General features: G+C 51.3%; 5 protein-coding genes across 5 annotated transcripts; 2 read left to right on the top strand and 3 right to left on the bottom strand.

Moving 5' to 3' along the window:
• Window positions 1-946: 946 nt before the first annotated feature.
• Window positions 947-2,538, top strand: BBK36DRAFT_1197794 (glycoside hydrolase family 79 protein; the record flags this gene model as incomplete). Its single annotated transcript, XM_024897005.1, has 3 exons — window positions 947-1,064; window positions 1,133-1,232; window positions 1,290-2,538. The coding sequence occupies 3 exons, from the start codon at window positions 947-949 to the stop codon at window positions 2,536-2,538; spliced, it is 1,467 nt and encodes a 488-aa protein (XP_024751077.1).
• Window positions 2,539-3,237: 699 nt separating this feature from the next.
• On the bottom strand, window positions 3,238-4,724 carry BBK36DRAFT_1116747 (oxalate decarboxylase; the record flags this gene model as incomplete). Its single annotated transcript, XM_024890265.1, has 5 exons — window positions 3,238-3,552; window positions 3,618-3,960; window positions 4,027-4,220; window positions 4,282-4,517; window positions 4,589-4,724. 5 exons carry the CDS (start codon window positions 4,722-4,724, stop codon window positions 3,238-3,240), a joined length of 1,224 nt encoding a protein of 407 aa, XP_024751076.1.
• A 581-nt stretch (window positions 4,725-5,305) lies between these two features.
• Window positions 5,306-6,726, bottom strand: BBK36DRAFT_1116541 (FMN-linked oxidoreductase; the record flags this gene model as incomplete). The annotated part of the gene is made up of 3 exons (XM_024890242.1): window positions 5,306-5,350; window positions 5,440-5,778; window positions 5,875-6,726. The coding sequence occupies 3 exons, from the start codon at window positions 6,724-6,726 to the stop codon at window positions 5,306-5,308; spliced, it is 1,236 nt and encodes a 411-aa protein (XP_024751075.1).
• A 1,898-nt stretch (window positions 6,727-8,624) lies between these two features.
• Window positions 8,625-9,716, top strand: BBK36DRAFT_51327 (FMN-linked oxidoreductase; the record flags this gene model as incomplete). The annotated part of the gene is made up of 1 exon (XM_024898188.1): window positions 8,625-9,716. The coding sequence occupies one exon, from the start codon at window positions 8,625-8,627 to the stop codon at window positions 9,714-9,716; it is 1,092 nt and encodes a 363-aa protein (XP_024751074.1).
• Window positions 9,717-10,181: 465 nt separating this feature from the next.
• BBK36DRAFT_3758 (glycoside hydrolase family 92 protein) lies at window positions 10,182-12,940 on the bottom strand (the record flags this gene model as incomplete). Its single annotated transcript, XM_024898045.1, has 7 exons — window positions 10,182-11,230; window positions 11,286-11,594; window positions 11,647-12,442; window positions 12,500-12,540; window positions 12,593-12,664; window positions 12,729-12,758; window positions 12,817-12,940. The coding sequence occupies 7 exons, from the start codon at window positions 12,938-12,940 to the stop codon at window positions 10,182-10,184; spliced, it is 2,421 nt and encodes an 806-aa protein (XP_024751073.1).
• Between the last annotated feature and the right edge of the window lie 789 nt (window positions 12,941-13,729).

Genomic DNA, 13,729 nt, shown 5'->3' with positions numbered 1-13,729 from the left:
CGCGACAGCAAAAAATCGGCCCGGAATGCAACAATGCAACACTATATCACCTGGTTTAGTGAAGCATCTTCAGCTTCTCTGAGGTGTCCGCATGCTATGCGGGGGAATAGAGAAAGTGGTGATGATGATTCAACTTGCACTTGTATAAGACGACGAGAATAAGGGGGAAAGGCTGTGTAGCGGAGCCGAATAACCGGCTGTCGATCCATCGTCGCCTCGTCTTACTAGTAGCCTTAGGAATCTTCGAGTTGTTCGGAGTAAGACAGACTCCTTTGCTCCTATTCCGACCCGGGAACAACTACGGGTCAGGCTACAGATACAGTAAATCTTAGTAGCAGCAGCAGCAGCAGCAGCAGCAGCAGCAGAGATCAGTAAGTTGACCCGCATGATCCTTCGTATAAAATAGGTAGCAAGAGAAATTGGCTTGTGCCTCTCTGCTGATGCCAATCATCGGGAAATTCTATCCAAGACAACAAGCGGCATCAGCACTACGGGCATTACAGCCTTTCCAGATTGTGGGGGAAGGCTAAGAAAAGAACAAGGGTAGGACCGATAATCCCTGCAGGAACTTGGCCAGCTTGATCCCCCTGTTTACCTTCTGAATCGGGCAAAATGCTATTTTTGTGACGGCGGTCGACGGGGGAAGAATTGTTCCTATAGATGGATTAATTGATCATGAGGGCCCGGGAAACGTTTGCTTGTCATGGATATGGGGGCTGCATTTGATCAGGGACTTGTCAGGAGGTGAGGGTGCCTGGATCGCGTAGCATCGGATGACGACATGGAAGAGCCGATGCTTGTTGGTAAAGGGAGCATACATAAGGGCCAGACGAAGCCTTTTCGTGATATTGGATCTCCAGGTGTAGGCATTGTGATTTGGAATAAGTTCTTCTTCGTTTGATTCTCGTTGATTCCGGTAATAGGTGAAAAGAAGAGAACAGCTGCAATGGCGAAGTACCTGGTTCCAGCGTCTCTGCTGCTGTCGCAGTCGATGGCGGCCGCGGCTCTGTTTGACTCGTATGTGAGCTTGTCATTTGAGCTCATTGGTTTTCCTACGTTTGCTGGTAAGTATAAGTCTCGCTTTTTGCATGCTATTCCGAAGGTCTCGGCGTGAACTGACAGGCATGCGTAGGAACCAAGAGCAACCCGAACGCCTTTTCGCACAACCTGATGCAGAACTTGGCCGACCTCCAGGGCAGCGGGATCGTTACTCGAATCGGTGGCAACTCTGGGTGAGTTGTCATGGCGATTGCATCAGAAAGCGCACAATTCTAACACTTGTCAAACAGTGATCGTGCCATCTACGATCCGACCTTGGCCACTTCCACAGCCAGCGCATGCCCCAACGCTGACCCCGGTGCCTGGCAGTGCATTGGCACGACATTCTTCGAGTCCTACGGCGCGTTCCCCGCTGGTACTCGCTACTCTCACCAGTTCAACCTCGGCGCTTACAACTCCTCCGGATGGAACACTCTTGTGAAGACGGTGCCTCTCGCCTGCAAGGCGCTTGAAGGCCAACTCGAATTCTGGGAGGTTGGAAACGAGCCCGATCTCTTCATCAATAGCCGTCGGCCCAGCACATACAGTGCTTCCCAGTACGCGGCCGAGTGGCTGAACACGACAGAGCACTTCGAGAGCTACCTCCGCACGGCCTGTCCCGATCTGGCGGGCAATGTCAAGTACATTGCCCCGTCGTTGAGCTCGCCTGGTGCCAAGCTGCACATTGCCGACATCTTCCCCGACGAGGGCAATGCCACGCAGAAGATCACACAGGTCTCTGTGCACAACTACATGAACGGCGCCACTGTTCCGGGCGTCACTCTGCAGAACACGCTCATGAGCCACAATGCCGTCGTTGGCTCGATCAACAACCACGTCAACTACGCCAAGACGTCTCCCATCGCCGCTGACTACATCATTGGTGAGCATAACAGCTTGTACGGCGGTGGCGCTTCGGGTCTCTCCGATGTCTTTGGAGCTGCTCTCTGGGCTATGGAATTCTCTCTTTATGCTGCCTCTACCGGCGTCATTAAGCGGATTCACTTCCACCAATCCGTGGGCTCTCCCTACGCCGCCTGGGTTCCCTCGGGTACTCTTGCGACCAACGCGCCTTATTACGGAAAGCTGGCAGCCAGCACCTTCTTGGCCAACTCCAGCACGATTGAGGTCAAGACGCTTGCTCTGAACAAGGACGCTGACAAGGACTCTGGATACGGCGCCTACATTGGCGGAAACCTGGAACGCGTTGCAGTTCTGAACCTGAGACAGTATAACGCTGGCTCAGGCACTCGCGGATCCCAGACTTACACCGTCAAGGTCGACCCCAACTCTTCGTGGACGTCGCAGCGTCTTACTGCCGCTGGTGCTACGGACAAGACGGGCGTTACCTTCAACGGATTCTCGTATGACGCTGACTCCAATGGTCTGGCGAAGCGCGTGAACGGGAAGGAGTCGAACACGATTATCCAGGCTGACGGCAGCGGAAACCTTTCGTTCACTGTTCAGAATTCCGAGGCGATTGTCCTGCTGAAGGCCTAGAAAACAGTGATTTCCGCGCATGAGTAGGAGTGTTGCAGTTTAATAATATGGACCTTATGGAATAGAAGAATATAGCGATGATGGGAATGCATGTACATAGCGATGAAAAGATAAATTCCCCCAATGTTGACGGTGACGGCAGAAAAATTAGCAAGCAAAGTGAGCCGCCAAAATGCTGAACCACGACACATTTCCGCGAACAACGATGCCTCATTTAACTAGAGCTATATCTTCTCACGACCCCTACTGCAACTGCCAAACTCAACAATGAACAAGGATCCGTTAAAGCCAGTTTCATTATCATCCACGGCTGCACTAATACCGGGCGTCATAAGAAGGAGCACGGCAAGACGTGACCAAGTTTATTCCTCGCCATACGATTGAGAGGAGGAAGAGACGGAAAGAGTGGTTACCGAGTCGAGATCTGGCGTTTTTGTGGTATCATTCTCTTGCGTTCGCTTCTTGGACGACAAGGTGCGAGTAACGTCATCCCAGCTAACGGCAGCAGAGGACATTTAGGCTGCTGTTCAGGATCTTGAAGCGACTATCTTGCTGAAGGGTTGTAACATTGCGAAGTGTTATACCTGTCTCGAGGTATCAATGAGACCAGTTGGCTCTTTGGTGACGCATAGAGATTGGAAGAACGTGTACCCATAGCCTGAATGCTAATATGGATGATCTGGCTATGCACATGTGGCTTTACTCAATCAGCACCTGCTTCTCCTTCTTCAGCTTCTCCACAAACTCCAGCGGCACCTTGAGCGTTTGCGCAACAATGTCTGGCGGCGTCAATGCGAGCCATTGCGTCAAGGGAATGTCAACAACGCGGTCCGACTTATAAATCTCCACCCAGACGAGATCCTCTGTCTCAGATGTATTCTCGATGTAGTGGCCTGAGTTGTCCGGAAAGACGGCCGTGTCGCCGGCACGGAAGTTGAAGGTCCGGGAGGCGGCGCTGCCGAGAAATACACTGGCTTGGGCGGTGCCCTTGTGGAAGTAGACCCATTCTTCCGCCTGTATATAGTTATTAAATGCCTCTCTATTGCACAAAGGGTATGGTGTTGTCAGAAGAGACTCACGTTCGGATGCCAGTGAAGCTCCCTCAGAGCACCCGGCTTCAGCGTCACAAACGTTGCCGCAATCGTCTTGCTCACCGGGAAATTGGTCGAGTCAATCTTGTGTACCTGGCCCCCAGTTCCGCCAATCTTCTCCGGCGGATGCTGCAGCGTGCGGTAAACAAAGGAGCTGGTCTCTGTAGGCACCGGGACGTAGCCTGTGATATTTTGCGTGCTGACGGTGCCGTTGATAATGTACGGGTCGGATGCAGGAAGGGAATCGAAGACAGATTCGTCGACGCCAAAATTCTTTGCAAGGACGGAGCGGGGAGTGTGAGCGATCCAGTCGTCGACGTTGAAAGTGGTACTTGATCGGTCAGCTTCAAGTGGACTATCTCTCTGAACACTCACAGAGAAGCGACTCTTTGCCTACCCAATCTTGTCAAAGTCGCCATCGTCAAAGATCAGGAGGAACTCATTTTCATCATCAAGTCCCTGGACTGTATGTGCAACCCCTTTGGGGAAATACCACACGTCGCCGTATCCGAGCTCGGCGACTTCGTAGTTGCCGTTCTCATCGACGGCCGACATGACGATGCGGCCGGCGTAGACGATTCCCCATTCAGCCTATTTAACATATTAGACTGGCCATGAAGTAGACAAGAAGTGTGAGGGAACATGAGCTCACCACTCGATGCCAGTGCATCTCTCTAATCGCCCCCTTTTCAAGATGCATTTGAGCACCGGCAATGTCGTGACTGGCAGGCAAGTCAGTGATGACCTGCTCCCGTACCCAGCCGCCCTTCAGAATGCGCGTTCTTGAATCGGAGAAGCTCCATTTGAGGTTTGGCACTACGCCGTTGTCGGTCGATTGCTGGCCTAGATTGTTGGGATTTTGCAGATCGAGCTCATGGTTCGTGCCGCCTTGCTATCTTGTCAGGGGTTTTCTTTTGTCTCTTGCCTTTTCTGAGGAAAGTGAAGGAGCCCGCGCGTACCTGAAAAGGGTCCTCCTTTGCCATCCGGACTGATGGGCTGTCCGTCAGGAAATCCTCCATCTCGCTGCTGGATGCCAGGTGCTGCGGACGCGCCGATGAGGCACAGCGCCCATGTTGATAACAGCGAGGCCTTCATGGTAAGGGGAGGCGATGAGCGATGAAGTGAACTGGAAGGTTGCTAAGTGTAGATACGGAAAGGAGTTATTTATAAAAAACGCTGGGACCTCTTTTCAGCTTCTTCCGTAAACAAGCATAATAACAACCTTGTAGAAGCATGCCCAATCAACAATGCGACAATACGCCTCCAACTCTCCCAATGGCGCAATGGCCACCATGCACAAAACTCCAGGGCGTGGTCATCACGGTTCTCCAACATTGAAGCTAAAAATGGTGGCATTGTTCTACATACTGAGACATCATTGGTAGCACAGATCTTCAGGACCAGTGCTGGGTCTTGTTGACCGGTGGCAGCCCCCGATTCGAATTGGGGCATGAGTGGTGGTGGTGCAGGTGTGTAGCATCGGGAGCTAGATTCAGGCGATAGTGCATGAGGAGGTTGCAGATTACATGACGCCATTATATAGGATTATATTCGTGTTCTGCTTTTATTTGTTTTATTGGAGGTTCCAATGAAGATTAGTTGTGGGTATATTATATAGTAAATCTTAGAAGAAGTTGTTCGACGTTGACAAAGCACGCTGCCTTGATTATCTGACTCTATACCACTGTTGGCAGAGACTGCATCTGCTTCACGTACCAGGACTGCACCTCGCGTTAGTAAGGACATTACCAACACTGAAAGCATACCATAGGGACGGATTGCTTCTTAAGAAACAGCATGTAGTACTTACAGTTTCTGCTCCTCCGGCCACTACCTTGATACCGAGCAGCTTTGGAAGCATCAGATCCGGCGCCTTTCGCGTGAACGCCCTTGCATCTTCGTCCTTGATCTCTGTATTGAAGATGAGGTTCTTAGGCAACGAAGGGTTCAGCGCGGCAGGGCGACCAACGCCGATAATGTCGCAAGCGTCCTCTTGAAGTGCGTTCTCCATGCCTCTGCGCGTCCTGAAGCCGCCTGTGACCATGAGTGGAACATGCCTGAATCGACCACGGATGGCCTTTGCAAAGTCGAGGAAGAATGCCTCGCGTGGGATGGTGCTTGCGGATGCGGGATTCGATGTCTGCATCATCTAGAGGCCCATAGTTAGCTCAAGCCACTGGGGACTTTATACGATCCAAGCGCGGGAGCTCGGAGCACAGAACAGCTGAAGAGTACAAGCACTTACTTGAGGGTCTTCGTATGATCCTCCGCTAATTTCGAGAAAGTCGACGCCCGCAGCTGCGATGTCCTCAAGCTGCTCGATGCAGGCGGCAAGCTGCTCCTTGTTCTTATAATCTGCACTGTTTATCTTGATGCCGACACAGAAGCCCTTTGGCACGGCGTCTCTCACGGCCCTAATGGTGTCAACAACAATTTTTGCCCGCTTCTTGGCCGACCCGCCGTAATCGTCCTGCCGTTGATTCGATGAGGAATTCAGGAACTGAGACAGCAGGTAGCCGTGTGCTGCGTGGAGCTCGACGCCGGCGAAGCCTGCTTCCGCAGCCAGCCTGGCGGTTTCCGCAAACTGAGAGACAACGCGCTGAATATCTTCCACTGTCATTTCTTTGGGCGTTCCGAAGACAAGCGCGCTAGCAAGTTTGGCCATGATGCCGTCGCCCAGGTGCAGCGGAATTGGGCTGGGAGCAATCGACTTCTCAAAGAAACCTCTTGTGCCGGTTTTGGCTGGGCTTTGTCGTCCGGGATGGTTGATCTGCATGATAGCCGGAGTGCCATTCTTGGAGATTGCCTGTGCCCATTTCCTCCACGCGGCAAGTATTCTTTCCCTGTCGATATTTTCGTTGGGGCTCACGTCGTGAGGGCTGCCCAGATGTCGGACGTCGACTTGAACGTTGCCTGTGAGAATCGCGCCCCATCCGCCCTCAGCCCATGTTTCGTACAGGTTGAATAATCTTTCTCCGGGGAGATAATCGTTGTCTGCCCAGTTCTCTGCCATGGCGGCTTTGGACAGCCGATTGGGGAGCGTGAGGCCGCATGGGAGCGTGATTGGCTCCTGGAGCTTGAGTTGAGTGATTGTCATGGTGGTTGACTCTAACTCTAATACTGATGACTGATTGACGTTGTTAGAATCCTGTTTTTTAGAGGTACTTTACGCTGAACATAGAGAGCTTGTTTAAGGCTTGAACTTGTATTAGTCTTTATATCAACAACAGATGGCATCTGAAATTTTCTTCCATATTCTATCTTAGATGCCCCCTGTTTCGCTCGAACGCAGCCTCGGCTCAATTCACTAGGCCGAACCAATCTTCTCCGTATCAATAGAGCGGAGATGGCCGGCGGAGTTAGAGAAAACTACCTCGTGTGGAGTACAACAGAAGCCGGATCTTTGTGGACGAATCGATCAAATGATGAACCTGTAAAACCAACAACTTGAATTATCCGTGAAGTTCTAAGCGATATGTTTAAGCACTCATCCTTACCAAGAATGTTACGCGTGTTCTTGATCGTTACAACAGACGGAGTCAAGCTCATCTTGACGAAAGCCAACATTGACGAGGTTACGTAACATTCCAGAGGTCATTTCATGCCTCGGTTTGCTAGGTGTGGATGTTAGTTCTACCGCGCACGGTCTTAAAAGAAAGTTCCAGACTGGTTCTGGAAACTCCACCATTGTTGGTCGTTTTGCGGAACAGGAAGTTCGACACCATCATGCGTGGACTAATTTTGTAAGAACGAGTATGTAAGCAAGCTGGAGGACGGATAGCCGTTCCGTTTACGATTGAAGATACGATTGCTGTACCCATTCATAAGACCGGGGTTGCTTAGCCTAAGCGTTTGTAAGACGGGGAAACAAAGAGTCCACAGGAGTCAGAACCCTAATGATGACTCTCCGGCCCGTTCCTTCTGAGCATTATCCAGAACAGTGATGGCGCAACTTAAATTTTTATATTTGCCCTTCTTAGCTTTCTTCTATTTCTTCTCTCGTTCGTAAAAGGCGCTTATGACGCCTCGTAGTATTGTAGCTCATTAGTAGGACTTCGCTCAAACTTGCCTGTTACGTCCAAGTTGCTACTGATGAGGATTGATCTGAAATCGGTTGAGTGACAGAAGTCGTACCAGATACTTAGCGGCTGGCGAACATTCGTCTTGTCACATCGTATGAATGACTTTGAACCACTTCGTCTATGTCCGTCCTCAGGAAGGTGTATCTCTGCCCCCCTCGTACCCTCCATACAATGTGCTATGGGGTGACAGGGTAAAGGCGTTTGACTACAGTACGCAAGTTCAATCAATTCTGGCAATAGATAGAGCGATAATATTGACGAGTTCGCTGTATAACCCATGCAATTTGGCACGTGGTGAATTAGAAGGATAAGTTTATGTACGTAAGCCTCGATCTCAGCACGGATCTTGTCATCCGCGGACGGGACAATAAGCGTCAAATTCTCAGTGTATGAATTGCGTGGCCAGTCTACAGAGTAGCAAGAAACAATATCTTATTTTTTTACTTCACAATGAGACATATGCGATTACAACATCACGGTGGACACATCATTAAAATGAGTCACGCGCGAAGGATTTAAGTTCCGACTTGCATGCAGCTCAACAGGCCAATCCCGCCCCAAGTTGATCGAACGGCACACTTTCCTCCGTGTAAAACAGGACACCCCATAACCGATCTCAAAGTACCTTGCCATTCCAGTTGACCCTGGAGAAATCGAGACCTGAAAGTCGACTAATGGCCTCCTAGCGTAGCACTTACAAGATGGCTGTGGGGGTTGGTTCGAATTTCTAATCCGAAGAATGGTGCAATCCGTGGAATCTTTTCGGACTGCGGAATTAGAGTAGTATGTGATACTTATATAAGAGAATATCAAGAAGCAAATAGCTCGTATTTGCTACACTATCAGGGTCTCATATCCGTCACCCAAGGAGACAGCTGCTGGAAAACGTGGAATCTCAAGTCAAACCATCATCATGTCGAAGCTCTTCACCCCTATCAAGGTGGGCCGCGTCGAGCTCGCCCACCGCATTGCCATGGCCCCTATGACCCGGTTCAGAGCCGACGATAGCCATGTGCCTCTGCCCGCCGTCAAGGAGTATTACGCCCAGAGGACAGCTGTTCCTGGCTCTCTGGCAATCACAGAGGCCACCTTCATCTCTCAGAAAGCTGGTGGCTATGCCAACGTGCCCGGAATCTACAACCAGGAGCAGATCGACGCCTGGAAGGCCGTTACCGACGCCGTCCACGAGCAAGGCTCATTCATCTATCTCCAGTTGTGGGCGCTGGGTCGAACTGCCAACGCAAAGGTTCTCAGGGAGGAGAGCAACTCTGACCTCGTTTCCGCCAGCGACATCCCCCAAAAAGAAGGTGGCGATAAGCCGCGGCCTCTCACGGAGGACGAGATCCTCGAGTACATACAGGACTACGTCCAGGCAGCTAAGAACGCCATTGCTGCCGGCTTCGATGGCGTTGAGATTCACTCTGCCAACGGCTACCTGCTCGAGCAGTTCATCCAGCAGCTCTCCAACAGACGGACGGATGCCTGGGGAGGGAGCATTGAGAACCGTGCCCGCTTCCCACTCGAGGTGACCAAGGCTATTGTTGCAGCCATTGGATCAGATCGCACCGCAATCCGCCTGAGTCCCTTTGGAGAAGCCCTGGACGGGGGTGTTATTGATTACGACGTGATCCCCCAGTATGTGTATCTCGCAGAGCAGCTGAAGCCCCTCAACCTGGCATACGTCCACTACGTTGAGTCGCGTTCAGAGGGCAAAGACTTGTCCCCCATCATCAAGGCCTACAATAACGCCAGCCCCGTCATTGTCGCCGGGGGCTACGAGCCTGAGACCAGCAAGAAGGCCGTTGACGAAAAGTACAAGGATTACGATGTTATCATTGGCATCGGCCGCCCTTACACATCCAACCCCGACCTGCCTTTCCGCTACAAGCAGGGAATCCCTCTGACGCCATTCCAGCGCGAGACCTTCTTCACGCCTAAATTGGAGAAGGGCTTCCACGATTTCCCGTTCAGCGAGCAATTTACGCTGCTTAAAGCAAAGGCTTAGAAAAGACGGAATGGATTTGTATTGAAGCTCTCTAGAGAAGCGAAGCGTAAATTAATATCGAAATTGTCACATCTACTCCGATCAATCCTGAACTGCCATACCCATACGCCAGAGCCGGGCTGCTCGCTGGGGCGTACGGGCGCTGAGCTTATATGCTGTGGGCTTTCGCCCGGTTATTCTCTACATCTACTGTGATGATGAGAATAAACCACCAAGCCAGAGTTGATGACCGGTGATTATGTATCGAAAGTTCGTGATCCTGCAGGTGGAGAGTAAGGTCGAAATTAAGAGCCGAACGGCCCCATAGCCTTAGACGAGATTAGAATCATGACGAGATGATAGCCACAATTGCTACTAAGAGCTGAAAGGATGCAGATAAGGACTACAGAATATCATATGCAAGCTAAGGTATACAGCATCACTCATTACTCGTACGAAGCAACTCCTGTCTTTCCCACCTTAACATCATTTCCAAAAGTCCGTCGACGCACTCGGTGGGAAATCCTTCTTAGAGGTTCCAAACTTAGTGTTTTCCTTAGGTCCCAGAGTCAGTTCCAACTCTCCACCGTCAGCAAAGAAGCTGTGCGTCACCCATCCCTTAGTATACGGCTTGCCATTCAGTTTGGCACTCTGGATGTAAATGTTTTTGTAATCAGCATCAAAGTTGATGTTTCGAATGACAGCCGTCTTTCCAGTCCGTGGATCAGTGAATTTGACCTCCGAGAAAAAGGGTGGAATGATGATATAGACGTCTTGTCCGCTCATGGGGTACAAGCCCAACATGGTGAGGGCCGTGAAGCTGCCCATGGCACCCGAGTCATCGTTTCCTGGAAGTCCACTTGCCGTGTCGTTAAAGGCACTTGGAATATATTTGTGTGCGTATTCGGCAGAGAGGCCAGGTCTTCCAGCATAGTGGAAGATGAATAGAAGAAGATAAGCTTGCTCATCACCTATGTAGAACAAGCCAGGCGTGTCGTGCATATATCTGAGCCGGCGGACGAACTCGTCAGGGCCGCCAAGCGTAGTAATGAGCGTTGCCTGATCATGAGGCACGTAGAAGGTGTAGAGCCACGAGCCAGCTTCGTACGTCTCATGGCCACCGGGATTGAGGTAGCAGCCCTCAAAGTTGTACAAATCAGTACAGATTGCCGGCTCCTGGAAGCCAAAGGTGCCATTGAGATACCGAGGTTGCAAGAAGCCGGTGAATCCACTGTCCGTGAACTGGTTATAGTCTTGGGTTCCAGTCAAGTTCAGCTTGGACTTCGAGTGCGGATCAAACATGTGCTTCCAGTTGCTCGAGCGCTTCAGATACTTTTCAGCATCGGCGTGCTTTCCGAGGTCACGGGCCATCTCGGCAATGCAAAAGTCATTGTACGAGTATTCGATGGTCCTGGAGATAGATCGAGTGAAGAGACCATAGCCATTGGGATCCCAGTCGTCTGTTGGGATGTAGCCCAGCTGTTTCCAGCTCTGCAAGCCTCCACGGCCTTCGACCGTCCAAATCTGGCCCTCCTCTGCGGAACTTGTGAGAAAGTAGTGATTAAAAAAAGGATCGAGAACAATACTTACCTTCAGCATCAGATACCACTGCCTTGTAACCCGTATCCCAGTCAATACCGTCCTTCAAACCCTTGAGATATGAATCCGCCAATAAATTGTCAGCATTGCTGCCGCCCTGAGTAAAACCCTTGCAAAGCGACATGCGGCAATCTGGAAGCTTGCCCTCATGGCGGTAGATGTCAATGAGGCTGCGGACCATTAAAGCCTGAGCATGGGGATCAACCAGGGTGAGCAGGGGATGTGTGCTTCGAAAGCTGTCCCAGATGCAATAGTACGAGTCAAAGTAAGGTTCGTCGCTCTTCCACAGGGGATTCTCGCCTATAATTGATGAGCAGTGGCTCTTGGCCCAACATCAGATATTTTCTCTTACCGGTATAATCCTGAGGGGAAAGCAGAGTGCGATAGATGCCACTCCAGAATGTTCGCTGAAGCGAGTCGCTCACACCCGTGTTGTCAACCTTAATGACACTGAGCTTCTTGCGCCATGCATCCTCTGCATCGGACCTGACGGCCTCAAAGTCGAAGTCGGGGATTTCCTTCTCGGCATTCTGGCAGGCTTGAGCAGTGCTGATGAACGAGAGCCCAACGCGAGCCAGAATCTGGTTGTTGGCAGGCGGATGGAACTGAGCCCAGGCACCCGCTGGCAGAATCGGGCTTTGTCCATCATCGTAGGCACGGAAGCTCTTGTGGTCGCTGCCTGCTCGGTTGTTGACAAAAATGCCCGTATTGCGGAGTTTTGCTCCCTTGAAATCCGTGCAGAAATAGGCGTTGTAAGTGCCGATGCCGAACGAGGGCCTAAAGGTGCCGTTGCCCGAGATGCGACCAGTGTGGGCATCGACCGAGATGACTGCAGCACTTCGAGAACCAGAAAGATCGGCCAAGTCGGCCAAGATGAGCGGGCTGTAGGGCGTCTTTCCGTCCGCAGGGAGCTTGGTCGGGGTGCCGTCAGTGGGGAAGGAGAATCTGTAGAGGGCCGTGTGGTTGGTGACGGTCATCTCAGCCTTGACGGAGGTGTTGAGCTGTAGAGCAAAATAGCCTGGCTTTGCCACAACTGTGCTGTTTATCTTTTCGGACGCTCGCAAAGCCGAAGGAAAGTAGCATTGATTAATGTCGTCGTTGAGACAGCCGGTCTGGGCAAAAAGAGGGAAGTTGCCCAGAGACGCACCCTGTTGACACATATGTTACAATCTCTTCAGTCTGCGAGTGAGCTGTACCAGACTTACACCACCCGTGCCACTGTCGTGCATGTGCGAGAACCCGGTGACTGCAAAATCGGTCAATGCTGAGCAGGTTGTGTCGATATAGTGATCACGTACTCAACCCATCATTGGAGGCATATCCTCCTTGAATCTCTTTGTTGCCATCTGCGACACTCTTTGCCATGCCATCTAGAAGTGATGTTAGTCTGCGCCGTATTATTATAGAACAGTTCGTCCAAGGTCCGAGACTCACAGGGGAGACTTGCGCCGGGGAAGACGTGGCCTGCAATGCGTTTCCATTAGCCTAATCGTTGTATTCCTTTATAAGGAGCTTTTCGTACCTCCGTTGGCGGTTCCGATTAACGGGTCGATGTAGTTGAGGACATCAAATTGAGAGTGCTGGTCTGCTGCTTGGCTCAATCCAAGCAACAGTGGCCAATAGGCCACCAATTGTTGAAAGTGCATGCCGCGCTCGCTGTATTGATGTGCCTGAATGACTCTGTGAGAATGCTTCGTTTGCAATCAACAAAACCCGCGGCGAGCAACCTACAGGAGAAGAAGCCGCGACTGAAGGGATTTAGGAAAAAGAAGCAGGTAGCCCTCGTATGACCCCGGGAAGACTCCACGTGAAATAGGCTCGCCCTGTGAGTAACATTAAACTGAATCATGTCTGCAGAGATCGTGATTTAAGTAGGATCGTGAGACCTCCTCCTGTAGGGGCATCTCGGCCGCCATCGGCACCTGGTTGGACAATGCCAAGACAAAGGCATCTCGCAGAGCATCATCCCGCCTCTGGGTTACTATCCATCTCATGTTGCCAATCCCCCGCATCTTGATGGTCTCACCAAACTTGAAGATGGCGGGGGAAGCTCCGGGTAATGCGACTTTGCCAGTGATCATTTCTTGAAGTGGAAACGCCGGCTGCAGGCCGAAGACACCATGTTACCTCGAGCAGCAGGCGCTCAGGGCTGTTGGTTCCTGATGATGCCGTCGTCACCGTGACCGGGTAGGTTGGAGCTGCTGCAAATATCCGTCGGTATACCTTCCTCAAAAATTGACATTGTTGTCGACGGAAAAGGGGATCCGGCAGTATACTCGTAGGTATGTACAACAAGGGATGAGGTTGGCGGAGATGTTGGCTACAGGTTGCCGGGATAAAGGCAGCTGACCACATGGGAGTAATAAGGCAACAAGGTCTGTGATATCATCGTCCAACCAGTGTTTTTTGTCATTGGTCAATGCTTAGGCTCCATG

This window comes from Trichoderma citrinoviride (genome assembly GCF_003025115.1).
Source record: "Trichoderma citrinoviride strain TUCIM 6016 unplaced genomic scaffold BBK36scaffold_5, whole genome shotgun sequence".
NCBI classification, from domain to species: domain Eukaryota; kingdom Fungi; phylum Ascomycota; class Sordariomycetes; order Hypocreales; family Hypocreaceae; genus Trichoderma; species Trichoderma citrinoviride.
Note: the sequence above shows the minus strand (reverse complement) of the source record. Positions and strands in the feature narration are given on the sequence as shown.